This window comes from Camelus dromedarius, chromosome 29 (assembly GCF_036321535.1).
Source record: "Camelus dromedarius isolate mCamDro1 chromosome 29, mCamDro1.pat, whole genome shotgun sequence".
NCBI classification, from domain to species: Eukaryota; Metazoa; Chordata; class Mammalia; order Artiodactyla; family Camelidae; genus Camelus; species Camelus dromedarius.
This window is the reverse complement of record NC_087464.1, coordinates 21,685,820-21,706,433: the sequence shown is the minus strand read 5'-3', so window position 1 is coordinate 21,706,433 and position 20,614 is coordinate 21,685,820. Positions and strand designations below refer to the sequence as shown.

General features: G+C 35.4%; 1 protein-coding gene across 1 annotated transcript in view; it reads left to right on the top strand.

Moving 5' to 3' along the window:
- ETFA (electron transfer flavoprotein subunit alpha) overlaps nucleotides 1-20,614 on the top strand; it is a 61,666-nt gene that overhangs the window by 23,605 nt on the left and 17,447 nt on the right. Inside the window, exon 9 of the mRNA XM_031440763.2 lies at nucleotides 2,556-2,638. Coding sequence (XP_031296623.1) covers nucleotides 2,556-2,638 — 83 coding nt within the window. The remainder of the gene's footprint in view (nucleotides 1-2,555; nucleotides 2,639-20,614) is intronic.

Below are 20,614 nucleotides of genomic sequence, written 5' to 3'. Positions count from 1 at the left end.
ATCTTTGGAGGGGCCATTTTTCTGCCTACCATAGACACTGAACACAATAAATTAGTAAATAGTACAGTATGTTAGAAGGTAGTAAATGCTATGGAAAATGATAGAACAGGAAAAAGAGGAGTGTTGTAGAGAGAGGATTACAGTTTTAAATAAGCTGGTCAGAGTAGGCTTTAATGGGATGGAGACATCTGAATAAAGTTTTGAAGGAGATCAGGAAGCAAACCAGGAGGAGATCTGAGAGTGTGTCTCAGGTAGAGGGACCAGTAAAGTGCAAAGGGTTTGGCTAAGGCAGGAACATGTCTGGCCTCTGATGACTAGCAGGGAACACAATGTGACTCGAAGGAAAAGTGCAGAGAGAGAGAGTAGGAAGAGATAAGATTGGGAGTAATGAACCAGATCACATAGGGCTTATAGGCCTTTGTAAGGAGATTGCTTTTCTCTGAGTGAAGTGGGGACCCATGGAAAGGTTTGAGTAGAAGGGGAACGTGATCTGACACATAGTGAAAGGATCACTCTGGCTACAATTTTGAGAATAGCCTGTAGGGTGATCAGTTCAGTAGCAGGAGATTGATTAGGCTATTTCAGTCATTCATGTGAGAGATGCTCATGATTTGGACGAGGATAGTAGCAGTAGAGATGGGGAGAAGTAGTCAGTTTCAGGATATGTATGTGAAGGTAGAACCACTGGGATTTCCTGACAGATTAGATATAGATGATGATGAGAAGTTTTTGTTTGGCAGCATTTGCTCATTTCATGTCTCTGTGTCACATTTTGGTAATTCTCACAATATTTCAAACTTTTTTTTATTATTATTGTATTTGTTATGGGGATCTGTGATCAGTGATCTTTGATGTTACTATTGCAAAAAGACTACCATTTGATGAAAGCTCAGGTGATGACTAGAAATTTTTAACAATAAAGTATTTTCTAATTAAGGTATGTGCATTCTTTTTTTAAAGACATAATGCTGTAGATTATAGTAGAAGCATAATTTTATTTGCACTGGGAAACCAAAAAGTCCACGTAACTTGCTTTATTGTGGTGGTTTGGAACCGAACCAGCAATATTTCTGAGGTGTGCCTGTATACAGGAGGATGTTGGTAGGTTATATGCAAATACTGTGCCATTTTATATAAGGGACTTGAGCATCCTGGGATTTTGATATCCTTGGGGGTCCTGAACCCAGTCTCCTGCAGATACTGGGGAATGACTTTACTATGTTTTGAGATGTCTAATATTGGACATCCTGGTAGAGATTTCAGTTAAGCAGTTGGAATAGGAATGTGTTCATTGGAGAAGTTTGGGCTGGAGCTATAAATTTGGGTATCAGTTACATTTAGATAGTATTTGAAGCCGTAAGACTAGATGAAATCACCAAAGGGACTGAGTGAAAATTAAAAGGGGTCCCAGGACAAAGCCCTAGATACTGTAAGATTGAGGTAGGGGAGAAGGGGAGAATGAGACCAAAAAGTAATGGGTTAAGTAAGGTAGGAAAACCAGGATAGAGTCTGATGTTTTGGAATGCAGGTGAAGTGTTTCTTTACATAAGGGAGTGATAAACTATGTTAAATGCTGCTTATAGGTCAAGAAGGCTGAGGACTGAAAACTGCCTAATGGATTTAGCTACTTAGAGATCATTGGTGATTCTGAGCAGCTTTAGTAGGGTAGTGGGGGCAAAAACCTGATTGGATTGGGTTTAAAAGAATGGTCCTAATAGTGGCTAAATGGCTGTATTCATGAAAAGCAAAGCCCAATAGTATGAAGATGGTGTCAGACAAAGCAACATCTGCGAGAGAGTGGCACCAGAATCCTTGCCCCAGGGAACATCTCGACAAATAGGTGGAAGATACAGAGAAGTGTGGCTTGCTGTTACTGGGCTGTGGCTGTATGAGTTCCAGAAATGGTAGTGTAAGGGTTCAGGAACTGGGGAGCAGTGGAAGATGGTGCAGATTCGGGAGCATGCGGGGCATTATAGGGATCAGCGTGTGGGTTATAAAGGGTGACCTTTGGGTCTGGGTCTTGTTGCGGTGACTGATCTAAATAAAGGGCAGGGTGTGATCAGTGACTCGATAGCAGTGGTGCGACTGTGAATGTTAGGAGGTAGTGAGGAGTATTGTCTGGGGCTCCTTTCTTTGCTCTCTAGATAGAGATGAAGAGGACCTGAGGCTCACTGTTGACCTTTCCTGGGAGATGTGTGGCTCTCCTCCAAGTATGGTGTTCCTAGTTGACTCCTGCTGAGTGACGATAGAAGGCTAGTTAAGTTGTAATTTTTATTTTTAGATAGAAAATACTGGTTAAACCTTTGTCTTGTATTATATGTAACTCTTTTCTTTATCTGGTCCCAGGGGTAATGATATTATAGTACCTTTTTTTTTTTTTCCTAAAGCTGTGAAGTTATTACATAAAGGAGCATTATATAATATCCCAAGCAGGTTATAATATATGTTTTATGTATGTACTATATTAATGTCTTTTCTTTTTATAGTTGTCAGTGAATATCCCAAATAGCTGAATAATAGAGCTTAAACAAATGACAAATATTTTTTCCCCTTAGTTGGTGCTTCTCGTGCTGCTGTTGATGCTGGCTTTGTTCCCAATGACATGCAAGTTGGACAGACAGGAAAAATAGTGGCACCAGTAAGTACTGCAAAAAAATATGCCATGCAGAACTCTGTGGGGATAAGAAATATATGTATTTGCGGAAGAGCCATCTCAGTGATTTATATCCTGTTCATTGTATCTAAGCAGTTAGCCATTACCATGGGGAATGTGTCCTTCTCACAAGTCTTTGGATTTCTTGGTCTCAGTAAAAATGCAGAGCAGTTCTTAAATCCAGCACTGTTCTTCAAATTTTTTAAAGCACTAGAATACTTTGTCAAATTCATGTCACAACACTAAATATAAAATTGATAGAAGCAACATTTTATTATTAAATGGATTTTATAAGTTCACATTAATATTTATTTACCATAAAGCCTATATATTATATATCAGTAAAAAAGATGAATCTATATTAAGAACACAATCTCAAAATTGGGAGCTGTGAATGACAACTGTAGTCTTATATCTTCCTAAACACTTAATTTATTTCTGTATTTTATCTAGTTGCATGAAATTCAGAAAATTCTTATCCGTACAGACAAGTGATACTAGACTATTCTTCAGTTAAAACTATCCAAAACTTACAAAAGGAATACTTTGGTTTCAAAGTTGAATCATTAACAAATGTTTAGTGATTGTTCACATTTTTTAGATGATGTAAGTTTTCAGTGAATAGGATTCTCAGCCAGTTTAAATCTTTATTGTGTGGAGGAAAATGAGTTTTTAATATATTTCAAAATGTGTGTTTTTAAGGTATTGCAAAACAAGGTATTAAGTAATACCTATTTTAGAAAAATCTCGTATCTTAGTTCCCTGCTCTATCACGTGTTCATTCAGAATTTCAGAATAGTCACAATTTTTAAGTCCTGTCTTTGAAGTTTGTTTTGAAGAGTTTGTTCAGTACTTTCTTTTAAAAATTTGGGTTGTTGTCTTTTTATTGCCTCTTTATTCATTGTCTTTTGATGAGCAGAAATTTTAAATTTTTATAAGATCTAATGAATTGATAGTTAATACTTTTAATCTGGTGTGGCATATATATGTATTTTTTTTGATGGAAATCTTATTTGTCCTGGTTTACATGAGTAGATACCTTCAGGCTTGAATTTACAAAAGATCTGACCCACAGCCTTCCTATTCAATAATACTTCTACAGGAAGGTATGGTGAGACAGACTTTTATTTGTGTTGACTGAAAGGGAACACTTGTTACTAAGCAGGACAGCAGAATGACAGGGAATGACCAGTGGCATCCTTACCTGTCTTGAAAATAAATGTCATCCAATCTGCTTTCTTCAACATTGCTGTCAGGAATGTAAGGTTACTGAAAAATTTTTCATAAGGAATTTAAATGGATTAAAGGCTTTGAAGACCTTCTTTAACATAAATTATGTAATCCCCAGAGATTCTGATTCATTAACTCTGAGTTAGACTTGGACATGTGTGTGTGTGTGTGTGTATAGATATCTATATATATCTCTCTATATATGTATTTATTTGTGTATGTGTGTATTTTTCTTTAAGGCTTTTAAACTTTTTTTGAGATGATCTCAAGTTTACAGGAAACTTACAAGTGCAGAGTAAGAATCTTTATGTTTGGGACTATCTGAGAGTAAGTTGCTGAGATGATTCCTCATTATCTCTAAATGTGTAGGACATTCTCCTGTAAAACCACAGTACACTTTTTAAAATTAGGATATTAACATTGATACATGAATACCGTCTAATCATCAGACCCTGTTAAGGTTTTGCCAGTTGTCCCAGTAACGTCCTCTATAGCAAAAGACTGTAGTTCATAATCACATGTTGCATATAGTTGTCGAATGTCCTTCCATCTCACACAGCTCCTGTCTTACTTTGACTTTTGTTGACTGTTTTCAATTTTTACACAGTATTTTTAAGAATAGATTCCTCTTTTCCCTAAGTTAGAGAACCCTTATCAGTTTCATCTTCTTCAGCATCTTTTGATGTAGATATTGCAGCTGTGGGTTAGACAGTGAGTCTTCTGTATTTTAGTATAAATATTAGCAAAATCTAAAATAATAGTTTTAGATAAATTTTAAAATGTATTAAAGTTTTCCAAAAGATTTAAGTGTTATTGCTATATAAGACAACAAAATATGCTTCCTGTGTTTCCTTGTAGGCACGAGGAAATCTTTGAGATTTCAAATATCAATTTATTGGATGATGATGAGGTTACAGAAATTATAACAGTTGTAACTATAAGAACATAAGCTACTGTACTGAGAACAAATTGAATTAATCTCTCTAAACATTCGTATTCTTAAAAGCTACTACCTTGAACAGTTTTTAGGAAACACAAAAATACAGATGCATATCTTCTAGTAGTTATCAAAATAATAGTTTCCTCCAAAGTCATGTAGCCACTGGAAAACTCCACTATATAGTTGTGATAGAATGAGAGAAAAAAGGACAAATATGTTTTAGTATTACTATGAAAATATTTTGACCTTGCAGACCCCTGAAAGGGTCTTGGGGCTTCCAGGGATGTGCAGACCATTTTTTGAGAATCACTGACCTAGTACTTTTGGGTCACATTATACACATTGACTAATATGTATAGAGATTATGGATTCTGTTATATTTCTTTTGAGAATATCAATTTTTTGTTTTAGGAGGCAGTTAACTTGGCTGAACTTGAACCTCAAATTCTCTTTTGTTTCAGCCTAGCCAGGCAGCTTAGGGGCTACCTCCGACATGTCTAATGCGGGGTCAGCTAGAGTTTTGAGCAGAGTATTTATGAAGAGTTTGTGGTTCTCCCTCTGAAACTTTTTCCTCCTAGCTAATGTCATAGCCACAAATACTGTCTTCTGTGTTTCGTGCACTAATAAAACTGCAGGTTTCTATCCAGATTGGCTGCTTTCTGATTGGCTTTTATCCCCCTTGTGGGAAATCTGCAAACGTCCCAAGGGAAAAAGCAGAGGTTTATGGTGGGCTCTTCTCCTAGTGCCTCCCTCCCCTTCAGCATTCTGACTTCTCAAGGGCTGTCTGTCTTGGTTGATCTCTAATGTATTTAAACAGTTGCTGTCTGTATTTTAACCAGGTTTCACAGTTTTTCTTCACAAGAGGGGGCTAGTCTAATACAAACTACTCCCTCAGGGCCACAAGTGGGAGGCTTGAGGCCTGGAATCGAACACAGTACTTCACAGGTTCTCTGACTAGTGCAGAGTTGGATTATTGTCTTCCTAAATAATATTTTAATTAATGCTACTTAATACTGCATTATATTCTTGGCAGCCAGACTCCCCTGTTGGCATTTTTTTACATTCATAGACGTCCAGGATCTCTGTCTTCTCCTTCATCCCCGTTTTATTGCCTGCTATTAGACTGTGTCTCCCTTGTCAAGCAATAATGCGGTATTTCTTTGGGTTTAAAGCTGAACAGAGAACTTGCATTTCTCTTTATTAACTTTGGGTCGGTGTTGTCTACCATTGAAACCTCTTGAATCTTTTAAAGCTTGGTTTTTTTCCAGTCATGTTTCTTTTAATTTTATATTATTTGGAGATCTGATGTTCTGTTTTGTTGCCACTTTCTGATAGCTATGGAAAGCAGCATCATGGTTCTCTCTGATGATGAATAGTAAGAAGTTCCCTCAAGTTCTTCAAGTAAGGGGAAACATAAAGGCAAATTTTGTTATCTTCACAAAATAATTTTACTTCATTATCAGTTTTTTAGAATGTGTAATAGCCAAAAAGTTGCTATGAATTTAGTTATACCTTTAAATACATTTTCATATTATTCACAGCAGTTTACGTGTATATATGGAAGATTACTGAACATTTATATGTGGAACAGTTCCTTTATGGGTTCATGCTCCCTGCAAGAATTCAGACCCAGTTATAGGGAGCCACTGGTCAGTAGCTTGCTGTTGCAGCAAAGCCTTCTCTTCCTTTTTATTTTTTAGTTAACTTTTAATTTGGAAATAATTTCAAACTTATAAAAAGTTGAAAATTAAAATAGCACAGCATGTGTATGTATACACAGATTTTTTTCTGAACTATTTGATAGTAACATCATGACCTCTAAATACTTCAGTGTGTATTTCCAAACAATGGAAATAGTTTCTTACATAACTAAAGTACAGTACATTCCATATCTGGATTTCATCAGTTTATATTCCAATTCCAATTTTCCATGTTCTAATGGAATATTCCAGTTTTATCAGTTAGCCTGTTGATGTTCATGATAGCATATTTCCCCTCTCAGTACAGAATGTATTCTAGGGTCAAGTTTTGCATTTGCTTGTTTTATCTCTTAAGCCTTTAGTCTCATGGTTGTGATAAGGGCTGGTGCTCAGTTCTCACTTAGCCTCAGCCTCAGCCTTAGGCAGGCCCTCTGCATCCCTCAGGGATAGTTCTTAGTTCCTCCCTCTACTTCCCACCCCTGTACCTGTTGCAGCCAAGCTGTCTTGTATCTCTTGTGGAGGGGTAGGGGAGCCTGGGTAGCAGTTTTGAATGGTCTGAAGAAAATTCCGGTGGAGGGTAGACGAAGGTTGGAGCTATACGTTGAAAGTAGGAGAGAGATTTTTAAATAAATTCTTTATGGTCCTGTCTGTTTGCTAGGCCTGGGCTGCAAATTTGGCATTGGATTTTCAAGAAGCCAATTCAAATTGGGAGACAAGGCCAGTGTCCTGATTTACAGTGTCCCTAAGGTAAAAACAAACTAATTGCACATGGTAAGCATAATTTGGCCTGGTATCAAGATCAAAGAAATGTATTTATCCCTTGAGCCCTTACAAAAAGGACACTATTGAGTAGTATCCTCCACAATATCTTTACTATGAATAGGACAGGAGTTTCATAGGGTAGGTTTTTTTTATTAATGTTCCTCAGTGTCAGCCAGTTGCTGAATATTTAAGTGCATTTCCATAAGGAGCCACATTATTTGCTGCTGGGCCTGTTGGCCTGGCTTATTCTAGGGTAAAATTGCAGGTGAGTGATTTAGTTGTAGAACTCCTCTTCAAGTGAAATCTCACCAGAAAGCCCCATACGTGATGTGGGAAGCAGTGGAGTTGAAGTGGGGTGGTGTACCTGGAGTGCTCCCGACTCAGTTCTCTCCCTCTCTCCTGTTCTGAGAGATTCTCTGTGGCACCTCTGCAGAGTGATTAGGGCCCTGAGCACATTTTAAAAACCACTTGTCCAGCAAAAAATTAGTGCATTGCATAGCCTCAGACAACTTTCCACAAATAATATCTATCTGAACTGAATTTTGATTTGTTAGTATATATCAGCTACATTCATATTGTACCAAGTTTTACAACCCCTGAATTAGTATCATTTCCCTTATTCTACTTCAGAAGTCAAAAAACAATATAAAACAAAAGCCCACCTTATCTATATGTATCAAAGAAAGTCATGGCCCTTTTCTTATTTAAATCTAGTATCTCTGCCTGTCCTTGGATCCCATCCTTCCTACCTCCTTTGAGGTAATATTCCATTAGTTACCACCATACCCTGGGTCCAGAGCCCCTCTCTCTCTACTAGCTTTTTTTCTGTAACCTTAAAAAAGAAAATTCTTTGTCTGCCCACCCAATAACTATTCCCTTTCCCTGCTAGCTACCACCCCATTCATCTCTCTTGCTAATTTTGAGAGAATAGCTTATGTTTGCTAAATTCACTTTCCCGTTCTTTTTATTTAAAAAATTTGTGTAGACATATATATATATAAAAAATAATACAGTAAACACCTACATTTTTACCACCAAATTTAAGAAACGGCATCCCAATACAATTGAAAGTCCCTGTGTACTCCACCCTTAATGCGGATCTTTCCCTTCCGTCAAAAGGAGCCATTACCCTAAATTTGATGATGATTTTTAATACATTTTATTTTTACTTTTACCATACATCTATAGATCCCTAAACAGTATGTGTAGCTGAACGTTTCAACTTGAATACTGTGTAATTTACAAGTGTATTGAGATGTTGATCTGCTCAGTCTTTTGGAACAGTAAATGTTGTGACTAACCTTGTTGACTTAGCCCCATGTACCGTACAGATACTATTGTTTCCTGTGTGCCATGATATAAATAAGTTGGGAGGCACAGCTTTTTTAAAGTATATTTTTTAAAACTTTGTATCACTAATAGCATGCTTTTTTTTTTAAGTTAACATCCATCATCATGTCTGGTTATAGAATTATTTTTCTTCTGATAAAAACTTTCAGGGTTTCCTCTTGTAGCAACTTTCAAATATTGTATCCCCATGACTTACTTATTTTATAACTGGAAGTTTGTGCCTTTTTGACTCCCTTTACCCATTTTGCCCACCCCCAGTCTCTGGCAGCTACCTATCTGTTCTCTGTATCAATGAGCTTGATTTTTTTGGTTTTTTTCAGTTCCACATTAAGTGACATCATATGATATTTGTCTTTCTGTCTGGCTTATTTCATTTATTATGGTACCCTCAAGGTCCACCCATGTTGTCACAAATAGCAAGATTTCATTCTTTTTTTATGGCTGAATAATATTCCTGTGTGTGTGTGTGTGTGTGTGTGTGTGTGTGTGTGTGATGTTTTTTTAAAATCTATTCCTCCGTTGATGGATGCTTAGGTTGTTGCTGTATCTTGGCTATTATAAATAATGCCACAATGAACATCTTTTCAAGTTAGTGTTTTTGTGTTCTTCGGATAAATACCCAGAAGTGAAACTGCTGGATCATATGGCAGTTCTATTTTTAATTTTTTGAGGCACTTTCATGTTGTTTTCCATCATGGCTGCACCAATTTATATTCCCACCAGTGCACAACGGTTCCCTTTTCTCCACATCCTAGCCATCATTTGTTATCTCTTGTCTTCTGATACTAGCCATTCTAACAAGTGTGAAGTGACAGCTCATTGTGGTTTTGATTTGCATTTCTTTGATGTTAAGCATCTTTTCATGTACCTGTTGACCATCTGTATGTCTTCTTTGGGAAAATGTTCAGATCCTCAGCCCATTTTTTAGTTGGATTTAGTTATATACGGTCTTTATTATTTTGAGATATGTTCCCTCTGTACCCACTCTGTTGACTGTATGTGTTCTTTATCCTATTTTTAGTCAGTTTTGTTTGTGAGATTCATTCATTTCAATGCAGGTAGCATTTTTTTCATTTGTGTTTCGTGTGGTATTCTATTATATAAATATATCATGCTTCAACCATTTTCATATTAATGGATGTTTATTTTGGTAGTCTATAATTTATTGCTATTACAAATAATGTGGCTACAAAGATCCTTATATGTCTCCTTGTATGGTAGTGTGTCCCTAGAGAAGTGTGCCTGAGAGTGAAATTGCTTAGTTACAGTAAATATTTAGCTTTACCATATATTGACAGATAGTTTTCCAAAGTGGTTATTTATACTTAGCAGCAGTTTATAAAATATACCTTTATTCTCATCATCTCTGAACTTTGATATTTTCAATTTTTTAAGGTTTTGCAGCTCTAGAGATAGATGATAGTTCCAAAGATAGGTAGTGATGATGGTTACACAACAAGGCAAACATACTTAATGCCCCAGGACTATACTTAACAATGATTACAGTGGTTAATTTTATGTTATGTTTGTTTTACTACAGTTTTTTTTTTAAGTTTTGCTAGTCTTGTGGATATGAAATCTCACTGGTGTTTTATTTATTTTTCCCTGACTACTCGTGAGGGATCTTTTCATATGCTAAATCGTGCCCCCTACCCCTGAATTTCCTGTTCATATATCTTTTGCCCATTTTTCTATAGAATTGTCTCTGTCTTCTTATCAATTCCCAGAAGGTTTTTAATATATTCTAGATACTAATCTTTCGTTGGTTATGTGTGTTGCATATATTTTCTCTCAGTGTATGGCTGTCTTTTTCATTTCTCACATCATATCTTTTGATAAACAGAAGCTTTTAATTCTGATTTTAATTTTAATGTTGTAGAACTTACTTTTTTTCCTCTTTGATACATACTTTTTGTATCTTATTTAAGGAATCTTTCCTAAGACAGGGTCTAATAATTTTAACTTGTATTTTTTTCCTTAAAATATTTAAACTTTTGATTTTCACATTTTTGTTTCTAATCTACTTGATTTGATTTTGTTGTTGTTGGTATGAAGTAACTGTTCAATTTTTTCCTCATATAGCTAATCATTAATTACACATTCCCTTCTCCTGCACTGATTTGCAGTGTCACCTCTCACATACCAAGTTTATGCATATGTGGAAGTCTGTTCTGGGCTCTCAGTTCTGTCCTGTCTGTCACTTGTTTATTATTGTACCAATACTGCACCTAAGGCTTTGTAATAAAATTGTCTAGTTGGGCAAGACCCCGCTCCTCCGCTCTTCTCCAGAATTGTCTTAATGATTCTTGGCTCTCTACCTTTCTCCACAATTTTAGAATTAGTTTGTCAAGCTCCAGAGTAGGAGTTTTGATTAGAAATATAGGTATAGCTTATCCAAATTTAGTATGTTCCTGAAATTGTGTAAATACTGAAGCTTTAGAGAACCCAAGTCTGTATTTTATTATTTTAAAAGAGGAAAATTAATAACTAGTTCCCAGTCCACTCAAAAACCTTAAATAATTTCTCCCAAATTATAAAATCTTCTATGTAAATATCTATATACGAATCTACCAAGATTTTCTGCATAATGTGAAACATTTAAAATGCCAATTCTTTAGTTATTTCACACTCTCTAAACTCTTTACTTAATATGTTTCTGGACAGAATGCAGTGATACTCAATAGTATAATTATTTCTTCTACACTGCTCTAAACATGTACTGTATGTGAATAAATAACAAGAACATGTGCTGAAGAAACAATGATGCAAATAGTTCTCAGCTAATAAATAACCATGGTTATTTAAAAGTGATAATTTGCTGGTTGAAGACTTGCCTGGGTGAGATTTGGTGGTGAGTGGTGAGAGAAGCACTGCTGTTCAGTGGAGTTGGTAGGGGGTGTGTAGGGGGAGCTGGTGAAGGGCCTCTCATTCACGTCCCAAGATCTGGAGATGTTGAACAGTCTTTTCTTCAGACTCCAGAAATGGATGCTGTGAATCATTATCCAAGCCTTAGATTAAGCAGTGAGATGAAAGAGTCTCAAAATGGATATCTCCTTGTGTTCCCATTACTTGTGGTTATACAGTGTGAACATAAAATATGATCCTGTCAGGAAAATAGCTGAGGTACAACTTGTGAATGAATGGGACAGTCTCTTTCAGATTCATAAGCACCTTAATGAAAATCCAAATTCATTATAGTGGTGTGGGGTTTTTGAATAGTGACATCTGGGCTTTAAAAAAAAGTACAGGTTGTAATAAATATTCAGATTGCAGAAATTCTTCAAGTGAAGAACATTGGATGTGTAGTTAATTTGGAGAGAGTTTGACGTCTTTATAATATTTAGTCTTCTACCCATGACCATGGTTTTATTTTTCCACTTATTTAGATAGTTTTATAATTTCTTTAAGAAGGTACTTAGGAAAATAGGAATGCAACTGATAATTTGTACATTGTTCTTATTAATTTATGTGTAGCTTTTCTTGGTTGTTGTACATACACAGTCATATTGTTGGGGAATAATGAAATTTTGTTTAAATTTCTTGCTATGTCAGCCATGACTCCCTGGACATTGTTGGATAGAATTGGTAGTGATAAACATCGCTGCCTCTTACTTTCAAGGGAATTGTAGTTTCACCACTAGGTATGTCATGATGTTAAAGAAGTTCCCTACAATAGGCAGTGTCATATAATGATCCAAAGTGGTTAACAGTCTAGACCTTCTAGCCAAGTTGCCTGAGTTCAGCTCTTAGTGTTACTGCTTGCTTGCCATGTGACCTTGGCCAAATCACTTAGCTTCTCTGTACCATAGTTTTCTCAACTGTGTAATGGTGATACTAATGGTCTGTGCTTCATATGGTAGTTCTAAAGATTTAATGAGTTAATATATGTAAAACACTTAAAACTGCACCCAGTATATAGTATAAGGACTGTGAGTTAGCTATTTTTACAGTTGCTATTACAAATTCTTATTTGCTAAGAGTTTTTGTTTCGAAATCATGAAAAGATACTGAATTCTTATTTCTTTAACTGACGTCTGATAGTCTGATTGGATTTTGTTATCACATTAATTAATATTTTTTGAGCTTAACAGAATGTCAGATTTATGCCAAGACTAGAATTTAATGAATATGGCTTTTTTAAGTGTTGGCATATTTAGTGGTGGTTCCCATTTTACTTTTTTTTCTGGATTACCTTTTAGAAGCCCTTCTGATAACTTTACCTTCCTAACCATTAAAGAATCTGTTACCTACTGCCAGGGAAATGTGTTTTTACACATAGTGTACTTTCTTAGTGGAAGTAGATTATTTTGTCTGTATTTTGGTATTTTACTGACAGATTAGTGATTCATTCATAATTCTAAGATGAGATGAATAGTTACCAGATGAAGAAGCAGTTTTTGGAGGATTTACCGAAACAAGGAATTTTGTTTCTGAGTTCTCTTGTGAAAATTCACTAATGTTGAAAAGGCCGTGTATGAACAAACTTTATGGAGTTATTTGTATACAGCTGGGACTGAATTTATGGACTGCTTTTCTGACTTGCTAAAAAGCTAAAGATTGACAACCTCTTTCATACTGCATTATCCAGCTTGGCTTTTAACTCCAAGAGAATGGTGTTCACAAATTGATGCTCAATTCCTTTGGGGTTGGTATAGAAGCATTAAATTGTACTAAAATATTCATATGTGAGTGCATTTAGCTGAAAGCAATTGATGTTCTATTCCCAAAAGGACAAAAAGAGATGCTGTATGGACCTGTAGTCCAGAAAACACCCTAAGCATGCTTCTAAAAGGTAATTACATGGCCTGGATGGTCAAAGCCCTTACAGTGAAACTTAAAATGACAAAGGAGAAGTTGTAGCACGAATAAACTGTGGTTTGGATGTATAAATAGTTTGGTTGTGCAATAGTTAAACTCATTTGCTAAAAATTAATTGTAATTTGAAGTTCCAGTTGTATCTTTGCTTTATTTTCTTGGCTAATTTTTATTAGAGTGATTTCTCTGAACATTTATTTCAGAGGTCCAATATCAGTGAAGTTTTTTATCCATTACCATTTTGTATATAAAATGAAAATTTGTAAGTTTTGAAGAAGATTTTTACACATATATTATAACTTTTTAAAAATATGTCACTGATAGGATAAATTGACATGTCTTTAGATGATCAGTCTAATTTAACAGCTGGCATGAAAATTAATAAGAGCAGACACTGAATCTTTGTAGTTATCTTAGTGTGGCAACTTGAATAAAACTATTCTAAATTTCGTATTCTGTGTTTTTGGTTCTTTCATATGAAAGTTAACTTTTCTCATGTATAACTTCAGATAAAATAAACATGCACATGAAGGTCAGAGAACATAAGACACTGTGCTGGAAGGAAATGTTTATTTATGGATAATTGGTCATTTAGCATATGTAATTTAATCCTTGTGTTTACTTTAGGGCCAAGGATGTGAGTATTAAGATCTTGTATAAAAGAACATCTTAATAACTTAGTTTAATATAATTATATATTGACATTAACTTAGCCTGATAAACTTAGTCTGAAGAATGGTATTTGGGACAGGAGAATGTTTTCCATTTCCTTTAAATGAGATTACTTAGAGGCTCTCTAGTTAGGTTGGATGAATAGTAAATCTATTATTTCTCACAGGACTTTCTTTTCCACATTATTAGCTCTACTCAAATCCTTGTAACTTAGAGGAGCTCCAGGTGTTCCTTGTGTGACTTAGTCTGAATGTCACGGCTCTACTTGCCTTTTTTAAAAATAAATTTTATTTTCTTAGAGCAGTTTTAGATTTACAGAAAAATTGCAAAGATAGTATAAAGAATTCGTATAAATCCTGTACCTGTTATCCCCGATTATTTTTTTTAACATGTTGAACTATTTACTTTTGATAATTGTCAAATCCACGAGATTTTAGAATTAAGTGTTTTGAAGAGGGAGAATTGTCGGAAGGTTTCTGTCAGGGCAATGACTTTCTAATGTTTTTTTTTTTTTTAATTGTGGTAAAATGTAACGAAATTTGCCATTTTGACCACTTTTAAGTATACAATTAAGTGGCATTAATTGCATTCAAAATGTTGTGGAACCACCGCCACTGTCTATACCCACAATTTTTCATCACCCCAACAGAAACTCTATACTCATTAAGCAATGGCTCCCCATTCCTTCCTACCCCAGCTCCTGGTAATCCCTAGTCTACTTTGTTTCTGTGATTTTGCCTATGCTAGATGTTTCATAAAAGTAGAATGATACAATATTTTTGCTTTTGTAACGGTCTTAACTTCATTTAGCATGTCTTCAGATTTCATCCATGCTGTACCATGTGTCAGAACTTCATTCCTTTGTATGCCTGCAAAATATTTCAGTAATATTCCATAAACATTTTGTTTATCCATTTATCTGTTGATAGACACCTGGGTTGTCTTGTTTCCACCTTTTGGCTGTTGTAAATAATGCTGCTGTGAATACTCACATACAGATATCTGTTTGAGTTCTGGTTTTCAGTTATTTGGGTATATATCTAGATGTGGAATTGCTGGGTTACATGGTAATTCTGTGTCTAGCTTTTTGAGGAGGCTTCAAACTATTTCCCTCTGGCTACTTTGTAGCTTTCATGAGCTTCTTGGCATATAAATTATCTTAATAATTTTAGATTAAATAATCATTAGAAAAGGCCGTGCAGAAGCAATGGCTGCCTTAGTAATTTGGGGAAAGAGGCAGTGTGGTGAGTGAAAAGAATAGTACTTGGAAATCAGTTTCTAGTGCCAGCCTTGTTTCCTGAAGCCTCTATTTTTTTCATTGATAAAATAAAAAGATTCTATAGATAATCTTAGAGATTCCTTACTACTCCAAAATTTTATATATATATATATATATATATATATATATATATATATATAAAATTTTGCATGTTCTAACTGACTTGGATCAGTTAAAAAACTTACTGATAAACAAAATCATTTTATAGTCAAACTTTTTATTTAATATGCTAAAATGCAAAGCTTTGTAATAGACTGATTATATATCTAAGTATTTTGATGTCATGTGCCCAAATATTTCAATGTAATTTAATCAGCTGAATGATTTTATATAATAATTTTGTTTAACAATACACTTGGTTTTCTGTCATTCCAGGTATACTTGAGGAATATTTTTCCACAGTAGAAAATGTATGAATTAGTATAGAAGCTAATTAAATTAAATGCTAAGCATTTAATTGCAGAATAGCTAAATATTAAATTTTATATTTTATTGTCAAAATATTTTCTTAAGAAAAACTTACTTCAGGTGCTATACATCCTATGTAATCAAAACCTACAATTAAAAACAGTACTAGAAGGTCAGGAGCTGAAATTATACATTTTCTGGTTTATATTTAAACTTTTGAATTGTAAGTCACAATATAGTTAGTTAATGTCTTTTTAAGAAATCTTTTAACTGTGTATTTGAGCAACTGGGTTATTAAATTTACATTTTGAACAAAAATAGTGAGGTGTGTAGTGAAGTGATGCTGGTAGTATAAATTACCATCTGTTTTGGGCATATTATAACTTGGCTAGTTGTGAAGACGACATTTACTTGGCTTCTCCTGGTGAAAAAAGTGGGCCAGTAGAAAGAATATGGAGGAACTCATATCTAAGGGTGAAGTTAGTATTTTGAAGAATCTTTGACTAAAAAGTCTAATCTGCATATTCTCTGCCTGATAAGCACCAAGTCCGTCTACTGAGCTGTGAGAAATCTTTGGAGGCTAGATTAACACTGATGCTTTTCTTCTAAATGAGTTTTCTGGCTTTGCTTCTAGACCTTTTCCATTAATAGTTATTTGGAACCAGATATTGGCTTCATTAAAAGCCAGGTCAAAGTTTTTATCCAAAGTGTTAGTTTTTGGGTTGATTGTAGATTGAAACAAACAAGAACAACAACAAACAAGAAATAATTTCTGAGACTTGCCTCTTCTGTCAGCCCCCTTGATGGCCTTGTAGCTAGTGCATTTGTGTGGAGGGTTTGCATTAAAGACATTCCAGTTGATGTACAAGTGGTCATTAGATAAATCTGAAGGGTGTAGCTTACATCCTTATTCAGGATAAGGAACTCAGAGCTAATGTACCAACTGATACTTCTAATAACATGGGATAAAAACTAATGTTAGCTAAAATTGGTGTTTTTTCACATATAAACTTATGTTAACTGTCCATATGATCTTGTTTTAATGGTTTTTCTCTAAGATAAATATGTTTACTGGTCTTTTAATAGAGTAGTGACTTCAATTAAAGCATGTTACTAGTACTGTCACAATATTAAGTTATTTGTGGTGTAGCAGAAAAAGTACTGAATTTAAAATCAAAGGACTTTGCTTTAAGAAGCCTGCCTTTTACTAGGTGTGTATAACTTTGAACAGCCCGCCAAGCCTGCCTGACCCTGCGCTTTCTGTTCTATAAAATGAGAAGAGTTTCCACCCCTTAAGAGTTACTGTTGTAGTTCAGTGAGATAATGTATGTACAGCAGAGAGTGGTTACTGGCATATCAGAGACAATTCATGTAAAATTGTGATGAGGAGTGTGCAATCTTGAATCCTGGTAAAACCCGAGCTAGTGCTACTGTAGGAGCATTGTCTGATGAATGGGACGTACTTTCAGCTTCAAACCAAGAGTATGGGTGAAGTTCTCCATTCATGTAAAACTCAGTTTAGCCATAATCCTGCCTGAGAGTTTCATAATACAGGCAGAGAGCTGTTCGAGAAAAGAGCCACAGATAGTTGTGCTTTGCGTTTTGAGGCCTCTTCCAAAAAGAGAAGAGAGTTAAACACAATTTGGCAAACAGAAGAAATAGTTTGGCCTTTTAAATGGGCAGCAGGATGAAATATAGCAATATTAATGAACAGGAGATTTGCAGTAATTAGAAAATACAGTTGGGTTAATCTGCTTCTCGAAGAGACGTTCATTATTTGAGATGATAAATTCCATTTGACTCCTAACCTGGCATTTGTCTTGTATATGTGTGTTGTGTTTTAGCTGTAATGGTTGCTGTTTAAGGTCATGCCTCTGTAGTCTTCTCAGTAAACAAGGTGGAGAGAGCATGTAACACTTCATAAAAGTGTTACCCTGTCTGAGGCAGGCATAGGGGTATTGTTATTGGGCACGTAACATTGGCTGTCTGAACTCTAGTTAGAACTACTTATCTAATGTCTTAAAGATTTTTTATCTTTGAAGAAATGTAATTTTGTATGTTCCTCCCCCAACTCTATCTAGAAAAGGAGACTATTTGTAGAAGAGAAATTATAAACCTGATTTTTAAAAAGATGAAGCAATATTGGCTTGGTTTTTCTGTTCTGAAAGCTCCAGATTTAACCACTCCACTCATATTCATATTTCATATAAACAAAAAAGTAAATGTTTAAATCTTTCCTTTCTACTTTGTTTAAAGTAAAGCAGATCTGAAGTTGCTGCAGGCAGAATACTGTTCCAATTCCAGGAAAAAAAAAAGTGAATGTATGAGTTTATAATAGTCGTGTAATTTCAACTTCACATGTATTTTCATATGATCAGTTTGGTATGTCTTGGTGCCTGTATCTGGGATGTGTATCCCTGTACAAAGATTAGAATTTTGTAAAAAAAAAAAAAAAAAAAATTAATCTCAACTTCCTAGGCCAGCCATCACTGTGTAGAAGGTTGGGCAGAAATTCTAACTTTATAGCTAGTGCTAAGTGCAGAAGCGAAACTAACAGGTATCAATGAAAAGAAAATTTTCTCAATACATTATCCCAGAAAAATTGTATCAAGTTAAATAACAACTTCTCTTGATATAGTAATGGTTATTATTACTGTTAAAATAGTAATAAACTACTCAAGTAGATTAAAATGGAATTTATATGGTAGTTGGCTGTCTTATGCCTTCTAGTTTAAAGTTTCAATGATCACTCAGTAATAATAATAATAGCATTGATAGTAATTATCGTATTTAGATTATTTCACATGCATTGTATTGAATAATCACAGCAGTCCTGTCAGCTGCAGGTATTATCTCCATTTTACTCTTAACGAGATTGAGCCTTTCAGAGGTTATGTAACTTGCCTCAGAGCACAGTTAAGTGGGAGAGTTAGGATCTGAGCCCATCTCTCTCTGATCTTATTTTATATATATGGTGATCTGTGATCAGTGTTCTTTGATGTTATTACTACAACTCACTGAAGGCTCAGATGATGGTTAGCATTTTTGAGCAATACAGTATGCACTAGGAAACCAAAAAATTCCTGTCACTAGCTTTACTGCGATATCTGCTTTATTACAGTGGTTTGGAACCTAACCCACAAAAATCTCCAAGGTTGTCTGTATTTTTTCTGGAGAAGTGTCAGTTTTTCAGGTCCTTCTAGAATTTTAAGGGAAAAAAATCTTACTAGAGAATGAAATTTGATAGTTTCTTTTCAGAGTGTAAATTTACTATATTAGACCAGTAGTTTTCGTCTGCTTTTAGTCCACCCTACCTGAAAATTGATGGATTTTTGCCATCTATCTGTGCCTGTCTTTTGGCTGCTCTCTTGTTTAATCTTGCTGCCTCTCATACTAGGCTTCAGCTTTGTCGCACTGCTGACTTTCCTTTTTGGTTCTCGCAGAGTTTGAATAACCTATAAATAATCTTGTTCTGAGCCAATACAAGCAAAGCTGACACAGAGACTGATGTCACTGTATCTTGAGACCTACTATCAGACCGTATTCCACGGTTGCTCATAGAGCCTACAGTAAGGCTCCTCTTTAGCTTATTCTAAAATTCTCTTGGGTCTATGCTGTCCAGCACTGTAACCACTGAGCTGCATGTGGCTATTGGGCACTTGAAATGTGGCTAGTCTGAACTGAGATATTATTAAAATTAGTTTCACCTGTTTTGTTTTACTTTATTTAATGTGGCTAATAGAAAATATTAAATTATGTGGCTCGTATTATTTTGTGTATCTCTTGGATTTAACAGTATTAAGCAAAACTCACAGTGTGCAAGTTACAAACAGCTTTCTCCTTAGCTCCTGCACTAAAATCCTCTGAAGAGTAGGACTCAGAAATGCCTCTTGAAATTCCAGAATTCCTGTACAAGGTTTGGGTACAGCAGGAGTGATGTTAGCACATACTTTCTGAAGAAAGCAGCCAAAACCCAAATCATCCACCAGAGAATACTCTGACCATGTTGATTCCACAGGTTGGTTAGATTTCTGTAGAAGTATTAAGATTTTATTCTGGTCTTTCTGTTCTCAGACATACAGGTTTGTCATCAAACTAGGACCAATAGAACCTGCTTTTAAAAGCTTGTTTTGTTTGAAGGACTAAGGGAGCAGGAACAGATGGGACTGGCTGCAGAAGTGGAATTCTGCTTGGCGAGGATAGAGATGACTACAGGCACTGTCATCCCTTGGACTGCTCTCTGCTTCCAAAGGCCTTTCTGCTCCTCAGTGGCAGGAACAGAAAGTAAGGGTTTGCATGAGAGACCAGAGTTCTATCACACTTTCTTTTTTTTTTCGTGTATTGGATTACAGATTTTTATGATCTTACCTTAACCTATGTTGTTAGATTGAGCTTCTTGAGGACACAGGACAGTTAGTTGTCTTTGAATTGTCTGCAAGGTCCAACAACAGTACAACTATAGTTAACCAGTGCCTCTCACTGTTTCCTGTTGTGGAATCCTTAGAAAATGACAGTGTTTGCGCACAGGGGATTTTGGCTGCCCTGCCCTTCTCCTAGTACGTGCAACTCTTGTATGAATTAGGAAAAAAGTATCCCTTTCTCAAGTTACTTTACTGCCATCTGTTGGAAGATTACTGTAATAAAAATGCAGATCTAAAATGGCTATGATATGGATGATCCCTCCCTCCAGAGTTGTTCAGTGTGCAGCCTGCTCAGCTGTACGTGGTAGTCCTGAGACCACCTCCGGAGCCCACTGGCCACCTAGTGGGCTGAGAAAATCAGTGTTTGAGCAAACCTCAAATCAT